Below are 24,046 nucleotides of genomic sequence, written 5' to 3'. Positions count from 1 at the left end.
CCCATATACACCCCTATAATGGTATCCCCCACCCCGATAATACACTCCCCATATACACCCCCCATATACAACCCCTATATACACATTTCAGACCCTCCTCTGCTAGCTGGATTCCAGTTCAATCTGCCAATAATAGGCACTTGCAAGGGAGTGGAAGTCTAAAAATTGTGGAAAGTTTTGTTTTTCCATGCTTCTCATGGGAGAAACAGAGAGTGTGCGGGTTCTTAGACTTCAACCAACTTTGTGCCTATTCTTGAAGCTCTGTGCTCAGTGGCTCCACCACCAGTAGCAACCAAGTTTCCACTTGTTAAGAGGATGTTGGCTCCTGGCTTATCACAGATTTCCTCCTTCAAGCTCTTCTGGCCCTAATGTTATTAGCAGTTTCCTGAAATTACAGATCTCTAAGAAACAGTACCTTCATCTTTTGGTTACACTAACCCTTGCAATAATTTTGTAACCATTTTCTTATTTTAAAATCCCCTTCATTGGGGTTAAATCGGTAAGTGTCTGCTAGCTCAGGGGTCCTGGGATCGAGTCCCCCATCAGGCTCCTTGCTCAGTGGGGAGCCTGCTTCTCCCTCTGCCTGCTACTCTCCCCTTTGCCTGCGGCTCCCCCTGCTTGTGTGCTCTCTCTGTCTCTCTAGCTGAAAAATAAGTAAATAAAATCTTTTTAAAATAATGATAAAATAAAATCCCCTTTGCTTGAAATACTCACACCAGCCAGTGTAGGGCATGTGAGAGCAGATGTTGGTTGGCATGGAGTAGGATGGTAGCAGTGCAGACAGAGAAGTGTGCAAGTTTGGGCTGTATTTTGCAGCAAAGCCATTACAACTAGCTGATAGACTGGATGTAGGGAGGAAGAAAAATAAAAGGATCAAAGGTGATTTCCACTTTTTGGTAAAAGAGTCTGGTGTGTTTACTGAGATAGGAAAGCAATGAAAAAAAAAAAACCCAAAAGGTAAAAAATGTAACTCTCCTGAAAGTATGTCTGCGAGTATTTAGGATATCAGAAGTCCTTAAAAGAATACTTCTGCCTTTATAACATTAATATGGTTGAAAGGAAGAGAAGAAGGGGCCCTGTTCTCATAAAATTGTCATTTAGAAAGGCAGGTTAGGTTCATGGTTTTAAGTGTGGGCTCCACAATCAGACTGTTCTACTGGGAGTTCATGTTCCATTGAAGATTTTATTTTTAATCCAGAAAACTAATAAGAATTCCATAACCAGTACATATATCCACCATCCAAATGACAAAGGAGGATGTAAAGAAATGAGAATAATAACCTAATCTACCACTTTGCTCTTTTATTATATTGCTTAGATTCCTTTTTGTGTAAAAAAAATAAATAGAACATTATATTCAAGTTGTATTCTGTACTCCTATCTTTAGCACTTGTTTCCCACCTACTACCATGCATTAAATTAGGTATTCATTTTTTTAGTCTGTATTTTCATACTTTGTGTATATGTATATATATGCATATATATGTATGTGTGTGTGCATATATATGTATACATAAGCACACACACATACACACACCCATGAATAATATATAATTTTGCATATTTTAATTTTACTTCACAAGTAGAATAATATATTATTCTGCAGATAGTTTTTTTTTTCTGCATTTTTATATATCTATACCTGACTCTATGGTAAACCCCAGTAAATACTAATTATCATATAGCAAGGTTTTTTGAGAAACTCATTTTTCTTTTTTTTTTTTTTTAAGATTTTGTTTATTTATTTGACAGACAGAGATCGCAAGTAGGCAGAGAGGCAGGCAGAGAGAGAGGAGGAAGCAGGTTCCCTGCTTGGGCTCAATCCAAGGACACTGGGATCACGACCTGAGCTGAAGGCAGAGGCCTTAACCCACGGAGCCACCCAGGTGCCTCTAGAAACTCATTTTCCTTAAAGAGCCTCAACGAAGGCCCGCTGAGTTGGGTTTGTATCCTGAACATATGGTGTTCTGCTCTGTCAATACACTTGCCATTCACTGAGTGTGAGTACCTCTGCATCTAGTATTATTACTAGATAAACTGAAGTGTTATATCGTATGAAGTCCTAGAAGGTTGAATTGTACCAATTGTCATTGCATCTCTAGAGTCTGGTGTGTTTACTGAGATAGGAAAGCATTCAAGCACCTGGCCTAGAATTGGCTCGTTGTTAATGTTTGATGAATGAATGAATGAAATCTGCATCATGTGAACAGAGAACACTTTTTGTGTGATAAATAACTGACAGCCTTTTTTGAGCTAATTTTAGGAAACGAAACTCTTCAGCATGTGAGCTGATAGAAGTACTGTTACTTGATGTTGTAACTTGGCACAACCTGCAAACCTAAACGGCCCAGTAGGAGAGCAGCACGTTGGAGAAAAGAACAAAAGGCAAAGAAGAAAATGATAAAACCTTATGGAATGCTCTCTGGGCAAGGCTTATTCTTCTTTGGGTGTGATATGCATTACATAAAGGTAATCCATTAAGAATACACATTATTAACTAATATGCAATTTGCATATCTAAAATCCTACATATTTTGTCATAACAAAACACAGTATAGCAATGGTTTTCACCTGTATTTAATGTTTTTGGATGGGTGTTTTAAACATTACCATTTCAGTGCACATACTCACTGCACTTCTGAATCAGAACATGTTTTTTGAAAGATGCCTTTATTTCATAGTACTATGTTTTTAATTATGTGCAAATATTTAAGCGACTGAAATATATTCATTCATATTCTTAATGTATGTGGTGTTCCAACCCATTTTTTTGTCATTCCAGATCACAATATACTTTCCCTTGTAAGCTGCATATTGAGTCATGGGAATAATACATTAAAACATTAGTAAAATAAATAGAGATCACACATGGGCTAAATATAGAAAGCACTAAGTTCCTGATGGGCATCCACACATCATAGAAATTAAAAATTTCAACCTATATAGTAATTTTAAAAAATCGCAGACATTGTCATCAAAATCAACATCACTAAAAATCAGTCACAGCAAAGACAATGACAATGAAATTTCTGTATGAAGATTTCTGAATCACACATGACAATCAAATTATTTTGAACAATATTCAGTACTATAATAGTTTAGTGCAATTTAGTAATTGAGATACCCCTTGAGAGATACTTGTTTTTAATCCAAGCAAATTTAATTGAAGAGATTGTCCTCCAACTTTATCCCAAGTTAATTTCTAAATCTTACCCTGCTCTTCACTGTTCTTAAAGTCCGTATTACTTTACTGTTTTTTTACAATTTTTTGCAATTGAGACATTTTATTTATGATAGTATTTTACATATCTAAATTTCGCTACACTAAAGGCATGATTAAAAATGTATGGCATATATTAACATATTAAACACATATAGGAAACAATTATCAAAATAATGTGCTGATTTTTCTAGAGGTCTACAAAACCAAACTAGCCCTTCAAAGTGTCCTAGAAGTCTTTTTTTTTCTTTTCTGAATATAGTCTACCCATATTCTTCAAGTAACAAGTTAAAATGTGTGTGATATATTTGCCACTAAACCTTTCTGTGTGAAATGTAAACACTAAATTACCTAATAGAGTCTTATCTCAACTTCTAAACGGAATTATTTATAACCTCTTTGGAATATAATTAAATGAGCTACACTTAACCAACTGGATATTTTGCTTCCTACAGACAATTTGCAATGGTATGGTAAAATATTTTGTTTGCTTGTTTGTGTGTTTTCTTATTAAACAGGTATGATAAAACTGCCTTTGTAATCACATTTTTTTCCTGACTTTCAGAGTAAGGTAGTCCATGTGCAGCAGCCTGATGTAAAGATAAAGAAACAATAATTATTAATAGGAATAAAACAGTACCGCAAATATAATGAAAGCATGACTTGACAATGGCTAAGAATTTCAAAAGATGAAACACTCTGAGAATGTTCATCTGCATAGTAACATACTGACTAAGATTCTTTAAAGAAAGAATTATATACTTACTGAGCAGACCAGATAATTAAATAATTACACATTTTGATTGAAAAATATATGTAGTTCATTAAAACAGAGACTCTAATTTCATTTCTCTAGCTAAGATTCTATTCAGATGCCAAGTTTGTACTTTAATTAGAACAAAAGACCGACATTAACTTCAATGCAACATAATAATTCATAATAATGATTGTATATTAATCTCTTGAGCTTGCTGGAATATAGCACATGACATATGGCATAGTACAGACACCTGGGTAGTTCTCTGGGGACTGAGGTGGTGCATATTAATTAGCCCCTGGGAAATAAAATGTTTCTTTCTGAGAAAAGCTACCTCAGTGGTTATTGGCTTACATCAAAGGAAGTAGAGGCAATACTGTTAGGCTTTGTCTATACTCATTAAAACATTGTCTAGATGTGAGCACTGGATTAACTGTTCCTGAATTAATTCTTGACAGCATCCTGCTTAAGAAATTAGAGTAGCTATGCATTTCCTTGGCTTCAGTGATTGGGTTTTGGCTGAAAACCTCAAAATTACCATTTTGGTTACAGAAAATTATATAACTATGTAATCCAAACATGGAGTAATCTAACCAGAAGCATATTAAAATTTGAAGTAGCTCCTTTTTCTTGAATGCTACCTAAAAGTTCCTCAGTTTAATCCCTTGCTTTGTAAATTTAGATACAATCTGAATATGAGATTATAAATGTCTTTACAAAAAATGTCATCTCATAATAAGCAAGGTCTCGAGCTTCTTAGCACTCCCAAGTATGCTAAAGTCACGTCAGTGTATACGTTCAAAGTAGAATGGAAATGTATACCTTGAAACTATGGAAATAAAGTTCTGGCTGATTAACAGATAAATATATATTGAGATGAATAGATCCTAAATACTCTAATCCCATTGCTAGAGTATATCTAGAAAGAGAAAACAGGAAATTGGGTGAATAATGTGATGACCAGAAAAGGCTACATTTTAAAGATTTCTTTTCCAACTGTCCTTTCAAGTTCTTGTCACCTGTAATTCTTTTTTTTTTTTAAAGATTTTATTTATTTGTTTGACACACAGAGATCACAAGTAGGCAGAGAGGTAGGCAGAGAGTGAGAGGGAGGAAAGCAGGCTCCCTGCTGAGCAGAGAGCTCGATGCGGGACTTGATCCCAGGACCCGTGCAGAAGGGAAAGGCTTTAACTGACTGAGCCACCCAGGCGCCCCCACATGTAATTCTGAATTGCATAAAACTCACTTAACTGAAAAGTATTTATAAGTGGTTTTAAACATCTTTCAGAATAGCAGATTCGGAGGCTGTTTTAAGCCCACAATTTAAATTTATGCAAGAAATACCAATTCACTAGAAACTAGGCAGAGTATTTCTTTTCTCAAATAGCACATTGTTTGTTTAGCTTTCCCTTGGGTTACATTCATGATCTTGTGATGGAACAGTTATGTTGCTGATATATTTATTGGAATATGTGGATCCATTTCCCTTCCACTCAACACGTGGATTGGCAGTTTGAAATAATTCTTTTCTACTAGGAGAATGTGTGGCTAAGGCACATCTAAGTAGCCTATTAAACCAATGAGATGACAATGTGCTACCCTCAGAGAAAGCTTAATTTTTGGAGTAATTAATTACACATTCCACAGAATGTCTCTTGAGAACATTTTTGGCTAGGTCTACTAATTTATTGTGCAAATAATTATAGTTTTTCATTGGAGGCAAAGTTGCTGATTCATTATTAGGCAGATGGTAACAGATCATTGTTTATTTTATTTTCATGCACCTATTTTTTCAGTGGGGAAATCTACTGTATGCCGTGTGTGTGTGTGTGTGTGTGTGTGTATTTTAAAAAGTCAATTAGTTTTTCTGAATCTTTAAGGATGGTATAAAACTATGGTTGTAAATCACAGCACCTGCTCTTCTTCTTTTTCAGCGAAATTATACAGGCATTTTGAGGAGGAAATTGTGAAATATGTGGCTCCTCGTCTTTTTTTATGTTGTTTCATCTAGTTACCATGATATTTTACAATGGTACACTTATTTTTAATGCTTTTATAGATAGCTTCTAATTTAGCTACACACGCCCACCATTGCTAGGGTGGGCCAACATCATAGGGAATGATGTAATTTGTTTCTCCAAACTCTTTAATTAAACTAGTAAAATGGCAGGCTACACAGTCTGATCAGTTGTGCAGAAATACACTAAAATTTTCAGTTACATCACGTTCTATAACCAAGAAATTCTTCTGATGTTTTCTGCAGCACTCAGTGTGAGGAACACGGGACTGAATACCAGAGAACCCAGCATGGAGACACCTCAGCCATTTTTATTAGCTGTGGAATTTTGGACAAGTCGCTCAACCAAATGTCTTCATTTCTAAAATGGGTTACTGTGGGGGTTCAGTTAGAAGAAACAAATATGTGAGAAAGTCTATAATACTGCCTGACATGTAGTAGGCACAGATGTTAGCTGTGTCTGCATCTTTTTTTTTTTTTTTTTGAGAGATGCAATGGTTTCTCTCTGTCTCTTCTAATGTTGCCATTAACAGCAAAGTTTTGGGTCCTTCCTGTTATCGTGACTCTTTATTTACATATATTACCAAGTAATGTTTCTCAAGACCCAGGATCAGTGTAGATTAGAGGTTCTTAAACTTAAAATTCAGTGTACTTGAATATTATCTGAGCAATCTTGCTAAAGATGAGCATTCCTCGGCCTTACTCCTCCAAATCCATATTTTGGGAAATACTGATTTAGACTGCTGATTTAATACAAAGCTAAAACGTCCTCTCTTAGAAGCATTTTACTCAATGTTCTCCTTCCTGGTGTCATGTAGAGACTCTCTCCATTTCTCCCAAGTACCCAGTCTTGGTGTCCTTTTCCTGGGTTCCCTGTGGGGACAGGGAACTATAGACAGTTCCGTCTACAGTCATAGAGTGAATGAACCGTTAATTAAAAGCAGTGATTCCATCCCATATAGCCTCTGGTTAAATTGCTAGTTACATAGAACACACTGGAAAAACAAAACAAAACAAAAAAACAAAACACATTTGTAGCTCTCGCACCTCAGGGAAGAGAACTAGACATATTGCATGAAAAAGCAGAGAAACTTAAATTCCAGTGTTTTTTAGTTTAGTGTTTTTGCTACTAACTAACCCATGGACTATATTATGTTGCTAATCACTGGCTTCACGCACTGCCTCTGATGAGAGTGACATTGCTTTCCCTGGCTAAAGGTAATTCCCTAGTGCTTAGACAGAATGTCTCAGGCTTTCTTTTCATGCACCCTCTGCTTTTCCAAAAAGGGCATTAGCTCACGTATACCTTTCTTGAACCCAAATTTAAGTGGTGAATGTATGCCATATTTTCTTGGGAGAGTAACCATTTGTGACTCATTGTGCCCTGGCACCATTCTATAAGTGAAGGATTGCGAGAAATACCAGCCACCCAGATATCTCCGCAACAGTTTGAACCTACTATCAATTCACCAAAAACACTTGTAATTAATTTGCATAGGATTTTATTTACTTGGGTTTGTTAAGGAAAAAAAATTAAAATGATATAAATTTAGAGGAACACCATAGCAGTGATGTTCTAGTTAAGAGGTTTGTTGTAGTCAAAGATCTAAAGCAGCATCTATAGAATTAGTGGACATCCGTTTTAATTATAATTTACTTTCTTCACATAATCTCTTAAATAGACTAATAAAAACACACTAGTACATAGTTAATTTTAGCTTTTTTTTTCAAATAGCAAATATATAATCTAGAAGGGAGAATACATAATATTGAGATTTTTATCTATGCAATGTGGTTTACGTAGGTATATAATCTTTAGACAAAACGTACAAACATGTATTTTGTGCTCTCGACAGTCTTACCAACTAAGGGAGTGAGTTTCCTTAGGATTTTGCTTTCAAATAATAAACTACCAAACTAATGATTATTTGCTTTTGCTTGCCTTAAATTCAGCTCCATCTTCAAAATGTCTTTTGGTTTACATTAACTTCAACTATAACAAAGAACTAGAAGGAACACATGAAAGCTTGATTAAATATGGAGGATCCTTCGGTAGAAAGCATTCTCTTATTTGGCCCTGAACAGTGTTTGTGTGTGTCTTTCCCCTCTGTTCTGCTATTGATTTCTGTGGAAGAGAAATCAGGGCACTGACACTGAGGCACACAAGAAGCTGATCCTCTTAGCTTTTCCTTGTAGATACTTCAACATAGGAGATATTTTCAAACAAGCACACTGGTTTCAAAAAAAAGGTATAAGGTAGTTTCATTTGTCACTTAGAAATATGCGCACACAGGCAATTCATAGGAAAATGGATTTCTGCTTGAATTATCCAGCTAATTGCATCAACTCTCCTCTTTGCCTTGAGCATATCAGCATTATGTATGATAGGAACAGCTGACCCTTATAAATCAATTAATCAATACTGATTAATTCTTTCCCCTCAGCTGTAGCTTTTCTTTAAACCAAGAGTAGGTTTACACTTATCCATAAAAACTGGAGACTTCGACATACAAGCATTGGCTGTAATGTTGCTCTGGTGGAGTATCTACAAAGGGAAGTGTGTCTGGGTGTTGTGTTAGGTGGAGACAATTCACATAAAATATACTGAGGGTACATTTCCTAAGGGGAATTGCTTTATTCAATACCAAAAGAACATTTCTAAGGATAAAGCTCAAAGTTCAAACTGTCACTGAACAGACCGAATGTTGGGCTTTTGAGGAAACAGTGGATGCTGGGGCCATTTCATGACAATGTCAGTATGAAAAACTTCATTTTCCACAGGAGAAAACTGAAGTGTGGGAAAGCCACACTCTTGTAGTAACACTGTATTTCCTGCATAAAATTAGAAGCATGAATATTTGCTACACTTTTATCTTAGTCACAATGAAGGATAAAGAAGGAAAAATATCAAAAGCCTCTTCACAGAATTAAGAAGTTTTCCATTGATCAAACAACTATTTCTTTCATTGTAAGTCCTTTTTGTCAGTGGCAGAAATAGCAATTTGATGCTTTTCAAGATAGTTTGGGTTTTCAAAGAGAAACTTTGCTACTTTCCTGTGGAAATTACATGGTTTTCTGTTAAAACCGCCTTACAGGAAGGAGGTTCAGAAAAAAAATACAAGAAGGAATAGCGATGCAAAATGCTTTCATTTTAGAGTAGCTGGGTTTCAGTGCTTCCAACAGAACCAACAGAAGAAATCAGAAATATTTTCTCCCTCATAAGACATATATCACTCCTGAAATTTGTACAAAATCAACTGAAGCAAATTAGGGGTTTCAAAGCTAGTCACCTTATAAGTTGTTAGGAAAAAATTTGCATTTAAATTGCTCTGTGCAACTACTTTGAGATTTTCCCTGGAATGTTTATGGCTCTTTTTTTCATTAATACTTAAAAAATACAATTTCATAACCAGTGTATTACTACATCTAGTTGTATTACGAACAGGCACTTCATTTCATAAAATAGAAACATTCAAAGTGGTTTTGGTCGACCAATCAGTCAGTCGGAATACTTGAATTCTTCATATTGAATACTTACTAGGTGAAGTTAATCTGAAATCATATCAACTCTCCATTTCTATTCAGAAACTAGGTCATTAATAGCTTCCATTCCTATATGTTTTATCCCTAGGAGTGAAGATTGTCCAGAACATCTTAGAACTTTCCCCCCACATATTTTATATATACAAAAATACAGCAGATTTCTTTTTAATAGATAAATCTTAAGGATTATTTCAATAACTTGCTTTGACATATTCAGAGATGTCGATATAAGAAAATATTAAATGTGCAAAATGCTCTTTTATATGTACATTTAAAAACACGATGTCATAATAGCTTTAGACTTGTATAAAAAGTCACTGGGGGGAAAGTCTTCAATGTCAGAAAATCCGGTTAGATTAGAGCTTTTGCTTGAGGAATTGTAAACAAACTTTTTAAAATGCTGAGAGTTTACTCAGTTCTTTCCAGCCAAGACATCCTCGAACACATCAAGTCCTGCTTTGAAGTAAACCTGAGCCGAATTAATGCTGTTCAGCACCTCGGACAGGGCTTCTTGAAGGCTCTCATTTGAGGCAAGTAACTGGCAGCGCTCCTGTGCCTCCAGGAGGATTGAAAACTGGCTTGTCTTCTCATCAAGGTGGTACAGGATATTTCTAAAGAGAAATAAGGAATGTGTAAATGTCGTAGGCACAATGCTCTTTTCATATCGGACATCATAATAACTATTTCCAAGAAACAGTGACATTTGCAGTAAATGAAGAAATTATAAAAATACCATATCATCATTTTCCAACCTCTCATGAATTGAATGCAGACATGGGTCATCAAGTTTCCTATAGTGATGAGAGATAATTAGACATTACATGCCCCCTCATGGAAGTGTACAATACTATCTGTGAAATAGAATGAAGTAGTTTTGCTGAAAAAGTTGAATCTGAATCTGATGAAGCTTCTAAATCTAATTGCTAATAAATACAAGAGACAGAGAAATACCTTAAATGATGCAATGATGTGTCATTAGCAAATGGAAACCATGGGAAACTCTAGGACAAATCACCCTGCTTATTCCACAAATAATTGCAATAAAAAAATAGGTGAAGGAAAACCCTCCAGACTAAGGTTTGCCAACCTCGACCCCCTTGACATTTGTGGCTGGGTGATTCTTTTGTGTGCAGTTGTCCTATGCATTAGAGGATGTTTAGCAGTATCTGGCCCCCACCCACTAGACACCAGTAGCTCTCTCCTTTGGTTGTGTCATTGAATTCAGGCTGTTGTAACAGAATACCAACACTGAGTGGCTTGACCAACAAAGGTTTATTTCTCACAGCTCTTGGGCTGGAAGTCTGAGACCAAGGTGCCAACATGGCTAGGCTCTTGGTTGGAGCCTTCTCCCTGTTTCCATTTCCACAAGTCCCTCCATGGTGCGCATGCACACACACACAGACACACACACACACACACACACACACACACACATATATATATATATATATATATATATATGTACAGAGAGAGAGAGATCCTGTGTGTTCTCCTCTTTTTATAAGGGCATTTGTCCCATCATGAGGGTTGCACCTCCATGAACTCATCTAACCTTAACTAGCTCCAGAAGTCCCCACCTACAAATACCACCACGTTGGGATTAGGGGTTTAACTCATAAATTTTGGAAGGATACAAACCTTCAGTCCATAGAAGTTGTGAAAACCAAAAATGTCTCCAGACTGCCAAATCTGTCCCTGACAGGGCAAAATAGCCCCTGGTGGACAGCTACTGCTTTAGACCAAAAGAAACATTTCAACCAGTCATGAAGTATAGACTTTACCAGACTTTTAATCAAACTGTTTAAAGAATGAGAAGCAGTGCAAAATTGACTACTAACTGGAGATTTGTTAATATTAAGGAATTGTTAATATTTTAGGTGTGATGATGTTATCATCGGTATGTTTTCAAGAAGTGTCCTTATTTTCTAGAAATACATAAAGTAATATTGCAAATGAAAGATTATATCATGTCTAGGATTTTACTTCAAAATATTTGGGAGGAAAAAGGGGAGTGGAGCCATGGACAGTACAGATGGAACAAGATTGACCATTAGTTAAAAATAATTGAAACTGGATAATAGAATGTATTATACATTCTCTCTTCTTTTGTATATATTTGATATTTAGAATACTATCTTCTCATAAGTGTGGAGTGTATATTAAATGTTGCCCTGAAATTTACCCAAATTTCTTAGAAAGAAGAATTTGGCCTTGAGCAAATCTACCGTGGTCCCTTTTATCATTAATAGATAGAAAGAGGTGCATTTTGGCAGAGAACTATGGATTATTACATCATTTGACTTATTCCCAGCCCAAACGAGGTGAAATTCCATGGTCTGATGAGAGAAGCAGATATAAATAATTAAAATACAGGTGCCTATCAAATTAAAAATTAAAGGTGTAGTGATAACAGATGACATGTTGCCATTGAAAAGTGTCAGAAAAAATTTCATAATAGAGAATATTTGAGCATCTTCTTGAGTCACAGGTTACAAAGGTTTAGGAAAGGAAACAAGGTGGAAAGCAGAGACGGCACCCTATGCAGGAGGGATATCCAAAGGTACACATTTCTAAAATAGTTTGGTCTGCCCAGTAAATCAATGTCAGTGTTTCTGTATGAACAATGTGCAAGGCCAGCAGGCAGCTATAGAGGAGCTGGGAGAAGATATCCAGCCATCCTAGTGACCCTTCTGTACCAAGTGAAGGATGTCTCACTTTTTCTAAAAGGCGTAAGAAAGCAGTGAAAGATTTTAAGCAAAAGATAAAGGTTATGAGACTTTATTTGGCATGATCACTTCATAATATAAAGCTTGGAGGACCACTTGGTCCAGATGAAAGGTGACAAAGATGTGAATTACACAGTGATGGTTAATTTTGGAAAGATGAAGGGCCACGGTACAGATTTAGCTACCTTATACTTTCCCTGACACTAACCTCTACTTAGAAGAGTTCTGAATTCTTGTTTTCTATCTCCTCCAAACTACTCTACCTCAGCTTCTCCCAAACTTCCCACTTTGTATTCTGTGGTTTACGTAATCTACATAATCACTCATGCCAGAACCGTACAAGTCACCTCTTTTCCTTATGTATCTAACTGGTCTCTGACGATATGGACTTCCCCATCTTTTCAGTGTCTTTTCTTCTCTGCTATGTGACACTGCATCCTATATTTACAAGGATATGCCATAATATCATTGCTTTCACACTAGGATTGAGGAAGACATTACTTCTTTATCAGGTCTCATTTAGGGTTGTGAATACAGGAGATCTTCAGTCATGGTGATTTAATTACCTAATTTTTTATCAGGCTTAGTTCAATGATGGGAACTTAGTAGATCCTCAATCATATTGGTATAAATTATATCAATCCACTTTGTTTTGCATTTTAAGTTTTAAATATTTAAGAATAAAACTATCTTAAATTTCTGTCTTTGGAGAGAATTTTAAGTTGACATAGTGGGTGGCAGTAGGACAGAAGATCCTTAAACTCAGAAGCTATTTCATTGAATTTTTCAAAACAGATAATTTAAAATGAGAACTATCCCTAATAATCCAAGATCCTTTACTTTTGTGCCTATGAGTAAACTTGGCATTATACAAATAGAGCAGAGGAAGAAAGGTACTTTCTAGATTCCAAATATTCTTGAATTCAGGTATAAAATTTGTTTTAAGAAATATATATTCTCTGAATATGGGAGGGAGAAAAACATCTTCCAAACGGAGTGGCAAGTGGATCATGTAATTCTCTGGTCACAAATTGTACTCTGAGAAAAATTTGGATCTGTTTCCACAATTAGAACACTCTTTTTAAAACAGAGATTTCCCTTCTGCCACTTCCATAGTATTTATAAAATTAAAGAGATTGTCAGAAGAAGCCATTCAACCATGCTAATATAATCATGTAACCCATTATACATGTACATACATACAGTATCCATACGTACATGTTTCTATGTGTAGAAGTTTTTATTTTATGAAAATAACTTAAAATAGTGAGAATTAGTGAAATACCTCATGACAATTTCCATAAAAATTAGTTTTACTACTTTTACATCATTAAGGAGGGTAGGAAATAAACCAAATAATACAGAGGAACATTGATACGACCATGGAATTTTTCCAAATGGAGATAAAATTGCCTCAGATAGTCACATGTATTCTCCTACCTGCCACAGCCTATACAAAACTTACTTTTTTCATCTTTACATAATCTTTTTCAATTGCCATTTTTAAAAAAGGAGTGGGTTTTTAATGTCAGGATACCTACCAAATGTGTGTGTGTGTGTGTGTGTGTGTATGATAAAGGTAAATTACTTAGTAACTGAGATCTTTGGGGATTAAAAAGTTTAAAATATATTTAATTATTCAATCAATTAAAAGTACTCTTTTATATATAAATTATACTGTTTGCAATAAGAATAACTAAATTAGTATAATAGAATAGTTTTAAGTTCTCTCCTTCTACTTTGTAAGTTTTCTGTTTAACTATAAATAGTCCACAGCAAATATATTTCAGAATATAAGAGTGCAAAAGATATTTTGAAAAGCTGTACCAAATACTTCTTAAGAATATGAAAGGCATATTCTTAAGCATGCTGACAAACAAAAGTATTATAATCTTCATTATCCACAACTGCCTCTTAAATGAGTTGAATGAGTGCAATTAATATATTATGGAGAACATGTTTAATAATTTTTATACTAGTATAGTGACCTTTTCACATTTTCAAAATCTACTGGTACAAAATACATCCCTACATATACATTCTATGGTTATTAAATGTTAAATGTTATTAATATTAAATTTAATGATAAGATATTAATAAAACATGCTTATAAAAAGTTACAAGATTAATCCCTCAGTGACAATTCATTTAATCATGAGAACAATCTCTAATATATATATCTCTAAAATTTCAGCAAAATTACTATAAAGTATCTAGAAGGGTAATAAGGTAGAAGAATAAAAAAAAAATCCTTAAAAGGATATTTAGGTCTAAAACACAAAAAAATAAAATTTCTTTCTCTTTTTTTTTTTTTTTAAGTGGAAAGCAATACATGTACTTCTTAAAGACCAATGGAGTCTGTAGTGTGCCAACATTTGCTTTTTCTAAGTAGTAAGCAACACAGTAACATACTTTTATAATGGCTGTAAACAAGCCAAGTGAATAGAAATGGATCCTTTTTTGGTTTGTGAAATTCCACGAGGAGCTAAACACATTTCCATATGCTACATGATTCAAGTAGTAAGCTGTGGCAAGCTATTATGTAAGATAAACACTCATATCCATTTCTACCCAAATTGGATACAAATCAGCATAAAACTACAAATATTGAGATTCTACTTGAAGATAAGTAACCAGATTCTTTCATCATAATGTAAGAGAAAACTTTCATTTTGGGGAGCTGCAGATATAGCTTAAGTTAGATGATCTTTATTGTGATAGAACTTTTTTTTACCTGGATAGATTGCTTTATCTTATAAACAAATTTGGGATAACAAAAATATCTTTTTAAAATTTTCATGAGAAAAATAATTTTTCCTACTGATTTCCAGAAGTAGTTCATCTTTTCCTATCTTTGTGTGTGTGTGTGTGTGTGGTGTGCTAAATGTGTACTGTTTTTTTTAAAAGATTTTATTTATTTATTTGACAGAGATCACAAGTAGGCAGAGAGGCAGGCAGAGAGAGAGGGGGGAAGCAGGCTCCCCACTGAGCATGAAGCCCAATGCAGGGCTCCATCCCAGGACCCTGGGATCACGACCCGAGCCAAAGGCAGAGGCTTAACCCACTGAACCACCCAGGCACCCTTAAATGTGTACTATTTAGCTTTCCACCTATATAAAATAAATTTCTGTATTTGGAACCCTTTCTCAAAAAAGTATTCTCATAGTATTTTAGTTTTAATATTTGAATGGAAGACAAAGCCCAGCCATGTTTTTACATTTCATCACATACATTTTCATGTATTTCTTAGTTCTCAGAACTTTCTTACATAGTCAGTCATTAACTCTAAGTACCCCCAGATCATTCTTGGGGAGACAAGCTACTATACCATTTTTAATATGCAAATGATTCTTGCCTTTGAAAATATTTTAAATTAGATCAGTGATTCTGTTGGAAGCTTCTAAGCCAAAAGCTCTTTGTATTCTCATAAAAATCTTCAGAATTAAATCTCAAGTAAATGCAGTTAAAAGATTTCAATAACATATCCTATATTAGGGGCACCTGGGTGGCTCAGTGGGTTAAAGCCTCTGCCTTTGGCTCAGGTCATGATCTCAGGGTCCTGGGATAGAGCCCCACATCGGGCTCTCAGCAGGGAGCCTGCTTCCTCCTCTCTCTCTGCCTGCCTCTCTGCCTACTTGTGATCTCTGTCAAATAAATAAATAAAGATCTTAAAAAAAAAAAAAAAACATGTCCTATATCAGAGTACTCAAATATGTCTTGCTTTTCTCAATGATGGGTCATATTTTTCAGCTTAAAGTAGACTGGGAATTAGCAAATAACCAGTCAAAAGTCACATGTCTGGCAGGAAAACAGGGTAGAAGGAAAGTAACAAAATACACTTGAAAAGTTTCCATGTTAGCAGTCTACCTTTTATAGCCACTAAGGAATTATATTCTTTAATGAACCATTCCTGCTCTTACACACACCTGCCTTAGTCCAGTTCAGAAAGTTACCTTGTAGAGAGAATGGACTGTGTTATTAATTCAATAAATCACCATCTTATTTGCATACACACAACATGTATCTCAGTATGGCCTGTAGAGACATCAGACCTAATTAAAATATTATTTAATTGAAATCATTTTTGTAGTTATCGTGTTTAAAATAACATTAATTCCACCCTCATGCCTATCTTCCCTCATCTGTAACAATTTGGATCTTATAAATGTAATTCATACAGTCATCCTGACCCACACACAACACAAAGAGACTACTAAAAGGAAAGTGTAATACATTATTGATGACACTAATGAAATTACAACACACATCACTCATTTTAATGGGTCTGTTTCAATGACACATCACGGTGACCAGGAAAGAGCAGCGCCAAACTCAGAAACCTAATTAATAACTCCCGTAGCACCACTGAAGGAGACGAAGCATCTTTACTCAACTGACAAATCTTTCCCATTCAGCTAAGGCAAAGGCAAGCTGAAGAAAATGAATTTTGAAACAAAGGGAGCTAAAGTCTTCATGAGTCATTTCCTTGTGTGTGAATTAGCAAATTAATGATGGAAACGATGACTCTCTTTCAAATGTTCCTTCTTATGTCCATAAATGGTCACAGGATGCCATCCATCTTAAACTTGAGTTAGCATTCATTATACTTCATGTTGAGAAACTTCTAAATGAAATCACAGCAAATAATAAACTATGTCTTTCAAAACTGGGTATACATGCTGCATGTGGAGGAAAAAAGTCCAGCTCAAAATTTACAATTGTGGCTACTTCTTTTTAATTATTATACTAACTGTACTCCATAGTTAACAGTGGATTGCTGTAGGTATATCAACATTAGGAAAGACCATTGACTTGGATACTATGTCCATGAGAAGTCACAAAATAAATGGCTACACTACTTATAGCACAGATATCTTTCAACAAAATTTGAATTTGGTCTATACTTGCAAAAGCAGAATGAGAGTTAGGACCTTTGTGATATCACCGAGCCACAAACTCACTCCATAGACAATTGAGAATGAAATAATATGTGTAGATTGTTTACAAAAATGGCTCTCATTATTCCCCTCCTTCTATGCAGGCCTCCTCAAAATATGACTGTAGCTCCAATCCACCCACAAACGGAGTCTATTCCCTTGCCTGCTGATTCTGGTTTGGCCTTAATATTTGCTCTGACCAGTAGAATGTGGCTTATGTGGTGAGCCTATGCTTCAGAAGGTCTGGCACACTGCTCCTCTTATTTTGAAAGCCTGTCAAACTACCATGTGAATGATCCTGTTAGCCTGCTGAAAAAAAGAGAACACATTGAGAGAGAGAGGAGCTGTTCATCTCAGCGAGGTCCTTCTATACTAGCTAGCCCCCAGCCAAGCTGGCAGCCAAAGCACTGGGTGCAGACATAAACATAGCAGAGAGAAACCCAGCCTGGCCCAAATCAGAAGAATCACCCAGCTGAGTCCAGCCTAGATGGCCTAGACAAAATAGAGTTGTTTTAAGGTACTAAATTTGGTGGTAATTTTCAATGGGGCAATAAATGATTGATATGAATCATAGTGTTCTTCTTCCTCGTGGGAAGAGAAAGGTTAATGTTGCTACAGGAATCAGTTCTTTTTTCTCTTTTAATAGCATTAATAAATTTAATAGAATGTATGCTGTGGATTTGGCTGTTTTTTAAGTGACTAGCTGAATTGAAAAGACACTCTTGAAAAATCATGCCAAACAGTCCCCCAGGATGTATGCATTACAAAGAATGTGTTTATTCATTTGAAGATTTAAAACCTGCTTGGACTATCAGGTAAAATTTTTCCATGAAAAAAAAATAAGCTAATACAATGGCATACTGGGCTTTTTGGTTTGTTTTGTTGTTGTTGTTGTTGTTTTGTTTCATTTTAATATGGATCATCTTGCTGAGGTACAGCCCAAGAAATGAACAAAAATAATTCTGCCTGTTTGCATTAAAATTACATATAAAAGACAGCAGAGGAAAGTAGAAAGACTTAACAACTATATTCTATGTCTCAAGACTTTTCAGTCTATCTAACTGTATTATTTCTCAAGAGAAGTTGCCTGAGAAGAGAATATCTTTTAAGATATTCAGGGAAGTCTCTCTTGAATGGCACAGTGCTTAATGGCTTACCTATAAACAAAAGTTACATTTCTTCACTTGAAAATTTCCCATTGAATCAAAAGGAGTCCCAGAAATCTGACCAAGAGTAACACATCCTTAGCACCTTCCACAGTTTGACCATTTTTTCCTCACACTAACGTCATTGTTTCCTTGTCTTAACGTCATCACTGTTTTTTTCTTTCCATTTTACTTTCCCTGCATGTACGGCTTAGACCTCAATATCTAAGGGAACTTTCTTTCTTAACTCGCTTAGAACTCTTTTTCTCTTAGTATGGGAGTTTCTATCATCAGCACCTTCCAAGGACAATCTCTTTTGAATGCCCTATAGACACTTGGCAATTAACATAAAAAATACATTTCCTTTCATCTATACTCCAAATATTTGCATTTTCCCTTTCTCCATTATTCTTTCCTTACCTTCATTACCTTTAGTAAACAGCAATGCTGAGGTCACAAAACCAAACAAAATAAGTAATTCAGGTTTTTCTTCATTTATTTTTTTATTTCAGTAAGGAAAGGGGTGTGAAATATTTGTTTTGAAAAGTTCACTCTAAAGGCAAAAGTTTATAATTTAGGCTGTGTCTTTAAACAAAGTGAGTAATTGAGTCAATATTGATCTTTTTGCTTATTCTACTCAACAGCCCTTATTAAACATCTAATATGAGTAAGTTGCTATGTTAGGTGCTCAAGGATAGAAAAGAGTTTAAAGTCTATGCTAAAAGCTAAGCACATAATGAATAAATTATTACTTTAATGTATATCTATATAATGCATTTAGAATGCATTCTATGGTATGAGATTATTTAATTTCCTATTTTACAAAACTTTTCACCTTATTTTATATATATATCTATATATATGTATATGTGTGTGTATATACATTTTATATATATATATATATATACATGTATATATCTTAGACTGTTAGAAAATATTGGCTTTGTTATGAATTTTTTTGTGTATCTTATCTCTCTAACTATGTTATAGATTCTTTATGGGCATACAGTACAATTTCTATAAGTATTCTATCCAAGGTTCACCACATGTCTTCTGGTTTGTGGAAAAATCTCCAGGGGAAGATTCCGATAGTATCAGTTAAATTTGGTTCATCTGATTCCAATCACCATAATATTGATTCAGATAACATAGTCCTAATCAAGTCAGCATTTGGTCATTCCTTAATCAAATGGATTATTTCAACAATGGGCATATGTTGGGAATTGAATTTGAAGGGAGATTTCCTGCAGGATTCTAAGATTTAAAGACCTGCTTTTTTGAGAGAACCACTAAAAGTTAATCCCTTTTTTGCTTTTGAATAGTAACAGTTATGGATATGAAATGTGAAAATGGTACATCTCCTTTTTTCAATGGGAGGAAAGTCAGCTTTGATATGATACCATGGAAGCAGAGCCAAGAGACAGGAATGTATTCCTTGGTCATATGATAGAGATGCTGAACCTAAAATCTGCTTTTCTCTTGACTTTCAATTATGTGAGTCAAGATACTATACTACTTTGTGCAGGGTTTTATGCTACTTTCCACCAAATGTATCCAGATATAAAATAGTTTTTAATTATATCATTATTAAAAACACATAAATATTTTCCTTAATAACTATAGATATTTTTTAACCTGAAGATTTACATAATTTATTTAGCTGATGTTTGAAAATAACTTCTTTGAGGTAAAAAATGTATGGCTTTCCTTAAGTAACAAGTATGTTATTTGAGATGATTTGAAAACATAGAAATTAACAGAACAATAAAGTGTATAACTTTAGCTAGAAGGAAAACTAAGTACAGAGTGACCAGCTCTGAATGTTGATCACAAAGGTTGAAGGAATTTAATGAAGGAATCAATGTTTTAATGTAAAATTATTCTAAAAAACTAGGAGGATTACTTTTCACATTTTACAAAATTGTTACATGTTAACTTACTAAACATTCACTTTGTAAATGTGACCAAAAATGATGTTTTAAAGTAACTCTGGTGCTATTCCTTAACAGTAATTTTTTTCAAAATTTACAAGAGTATTACTATCTGTAACTATTTTTGCTAGTATAAGGAAATAAAATGCTGTGGTTTGTACCTGTAAACAAATAGATTCATATGCAGTTTACTATGCAAATTAAGAAAAAAACTAAAATCACCTAATTTTCCAGTCCTATTGTTTTCAAAATGTAATACTGTTAGGCAAATTTCTATTATGTTGAAGTTGATTGTAAAAAAATATACATTGTAAATAAATAGTAGAAATATCTATTCTTTGCTTAGAGAACTCAGAAAGAAGATATAATCATTTGCACTCTTAGTTGTGGGTGTCATAGGGTTGAAAATGGTTCATAGGGTTGAAAATGGTTCACAGGCGCCCAACTCAAAGTCCATGTACATTTGGTTATACCAATCAAAAACTAATCATGTTTAAGAGAATATAAATTTATTGAAAATGTGTATACTGTATAATCTCCTTTATATGTGGCATCTAAAAAACCCAAAAGCATAGAGAAGAGAACAGATTGGTGGCTGCCAGAGGCAGCATGGGTTTGGGGGGGGTGTGGGGAGGGGAAAGGGTACAGGTGATCAAGAGGTACAAATTTCCATAAACTTCCAGTTATAAGGTAAATAAGTCCTGGGGATGAAATATACAGCATGGTGACTATAGTTAATATTACATTGGATATTTGAAAAGTTCTAAGAGGGCAGATCTTAAACGTTCTCATCACACACACACATACACAAACACACACACGAATCTGTAACTACACAAGGTAATGGATATGAACTATAGTGATTGTGATAATTGTTTTGTAATATATAAGTACATTAATTATGTTGTGCACCTTAAACTAATACAATATTATATGTCAATTCCATTTCAATAAAACTGGAAAAATAAACATGTTAAATATGTAAAAATGTATAATACATTTACAGTATTATGTCAGTATATATCTATATATAAAATATATGTTATAATTCACAGGAGTGATGAAAAACATTTGAGACCCAGGCACTAATCAAGAGAAGCTAAGTATCACAGAGTACTTCCAAGATTCTGCTAGAGAAACAAGTTCATGTCCCTGATGTCTGTTTGACACAGTGATACCACCAGAGATTTTATCCTTACCATGGCAGCACTGCTGCTGTCTCTTAACACTGACTCAGACACTGTCAGAGTCTTGATCCACAAGTAGCATGAATAATCTTGAATTGCATTTTTGCATCACTTATTTCAGATTTGAGGACCTGGGAGAGATCATCCAATTGCTTGGCCCCTTACTCAGGAAAAAACAAACAAACAAACAAACAAAAACTATCTGGACCTATTTAACTTCTGTGTGGGGAAATGAGCATCGCTTCCTAACAAACTCATAGGAAATTCTCCTCATATGGGAAAAAAGATCTGACATTAGGCAGTAATAAATTTTAGAATATCAACCCAACAGTTATCTACTACACTAGTGATGGTAAGGGAAAGTATACTCCAACAGGATTTTCTTGGAATAATCCTCTAGATTTCTGTTCTACTTCATAGCATTTTCTTCCCTTCAATTAAAAGTTAGAAAGTGCTCTATAATATTCCAGCAGTAGATATCGAATTAAATGTGTATAAGAATAACCTGAGGAAATTTTAGGTCCGCTGAAGAAATTAATATGCAATGGGTCTGAGATACATTAAAGGAGTCTGCATTTTTCCTACTTTGTTTTTTAAACCATTTGGGAGAAACCCATACATCCTTAATATTTCCCTCCAGTGAGTTTTTAAGTAAGAGGTCTTGTGTCTTGTTTACAAACACGTTTCTTCCAGTGACATATGACATTATATACAAAATCACATCATTTAATTAACATTATGTAAATAATGACATATTAAATGTTAAAGAAAGTTATTCGTATAAAATGTGTTGGGAATGTGTTAGAAAGACTCACAAGTATTAACTGATAAAATGAAAATGTTGGGTTATATGTGGAGAGATCACTGAAAAGATTACCAACAAAGAGAAGGAAAAAATACAGTGACTACGAAGGAGAAAAAACATCTGCCCCTAGATTGTTTTATAAGCAACTATTTCCTGCTCCAAAATGAGAAGACAACCTGGAAATCTTAAATGATTCATTCTTAGTGTGACTTAAACAGGAAAGTAAATCTAGAATTTAAACTCTTGGAATAGTCCTCAAAACAGTCCCTGGTCCTATATCAATGACTGGTGAAGCATTTTAGTTAAAATAAACTGTCTTTTCAATCATTGGGTTCTGATTATGTCAAATAAAAGGATGTGCACCTTTTATCTGACATAATCATCATCAATGGGACCCATCATCAATGGGTCCTCAAAAAGTTGAAAATAGAGCTACCCTACAACCCAGCAATCACACTACTGGATATTTACCCTAAAAATACAAATGTAGCATTTCGAAGGGGCACGTGCACCCAAACGTGCACGTTTATAGCTGCAATGTCCACAATAGCCAAACTATGGAAAGAACCTAGACATCCATCAACAGAAGAATGGATAAAGAAGATGTGGTATATACATACAACGGAATACTACGCAGCCATCAAAAGAAACGAAATCTTGCCATTTGCAATGACATGGATGGAACTAGAGAGTATTATGTTTAGTGAAATAAAATCAGAGAAAGACAATTATCATATGATCTCCCTGATAAGAGGAATTTGAGAGTGGGGGGTTTGGGGGTTAGAGAAGGAAAAAATGAAACAAGATGGGATTGGGAAGGAGACAAACCATAAGAGACTCTGAATCTTACAAAACAGACTGAGGGTAGCTTGGGGAGGGAGGTGTGGAGAGGGTGGTTCTGTTATGTACATTGGGGATGGTATGTGATATGGTGAGTGCTGAGGAATGTGTAAGCCTGAAGATTCAAAGACCTGTACCCCTGGGGAAAATAATACATTATATGTTAATACAAATAATTTTTTAAAAAGGCTGTGCACCTTTTTAAAAAAAATATTTTATTTATTTATTTGACAGAGAGACACAGCGAGAGAGGGAACACAAGCTGGGGGAGTGGGAGAGGGAGAAGCAGGCTTCCTGCAGATCAGGGAGCCCATTGTGGGTTTGCATCCCAAGACTCTGGGATCACGATCTGAACAGAAGGTATAAGCTTAATGACTGAGACACCTGGATGCCCTAGATGTGTACCTTTTAGGCAATATATAATCAAACCTTACTTCTAAAAATAGAAGACAGATAGGTATCATTTTGAGTTCCATTTCTCATAGACTGGTGGTTGTGGCTTGAAGTGCTAGGTTGACAATGGATATGTGCCCATTTGGGGCCACAAAATAAAGGAGATCTGTTATTACTTAGACTCTTATTTGTAAACCCTCCTTCACTTAAGATATTTAGCCATTCTCTTGGTAATAATACATAGGTTTCTTAAAGTAATCACTGGATGTATAAACCAAGCTATCACAAAAGAGGGAGAATGCCATAATTATTTGGTTTTCTAATTCACATATAATCAACTCCCATAATCCATTCTTAATTTATACTCTAACTTCCCTTGTTTCCTCATTTTCCTGTTTATTAATTTGAATTAACTGAATATTTCCTAAATTTCTCCTTTACTGGATGCTCTAGACTGTGGACTTCTGTTTGTTTAAGCAATAGTCCAATTTGTTATTAATCAATTATATTATATTTAAAGAAAACAATTAAAATTTATGTATTTT

The 24,046-nt window shown here is 34.8% G+C and overlaps 1 protein-coding gene across 1 annotated transcript in view; it reads right to left on the bottom strand.

Annotated features, from left to right (window-relative positions):
* Positions 1–7,479: 7,479 nt before the first annotated feature.
* The window catches only part of NAALADL2 (N-acetylated alpha-linked acidic dipeptidase like 2), a 756,112-nt gene continuing 739,545 nt past the window's right edge, over positions 7,480–24,046 (bottom strand). Inside the window, exon 12 of the mRNA XM_082721031.1 lies at positions 7,480–10,148. Within this exon, the coding sequence (XP_082577157.1) occupies positions 9,950–10,148 (199 nt within the window). The 3' untranslated portion in view covers positions 7,480–9,949. The remainder of the gene's footprint in view (positions 10,149–24,046) is intronic.

This window comes from Mustela nivalis, assembly GCF_964662115.1.
Source record: "Mustela nivalis genome assembly, chromosome: 1".
In the NCBI taxonomy this organism is placed as follows: Eukaryota; Metazoa; Chordata; class Mammalia; order Carnivora; family Mustelidae; genus Mustela; species Mustela nivalis.
This window is presented reverse-complemented; position numbering and strand designations above follow the sequence as displayed.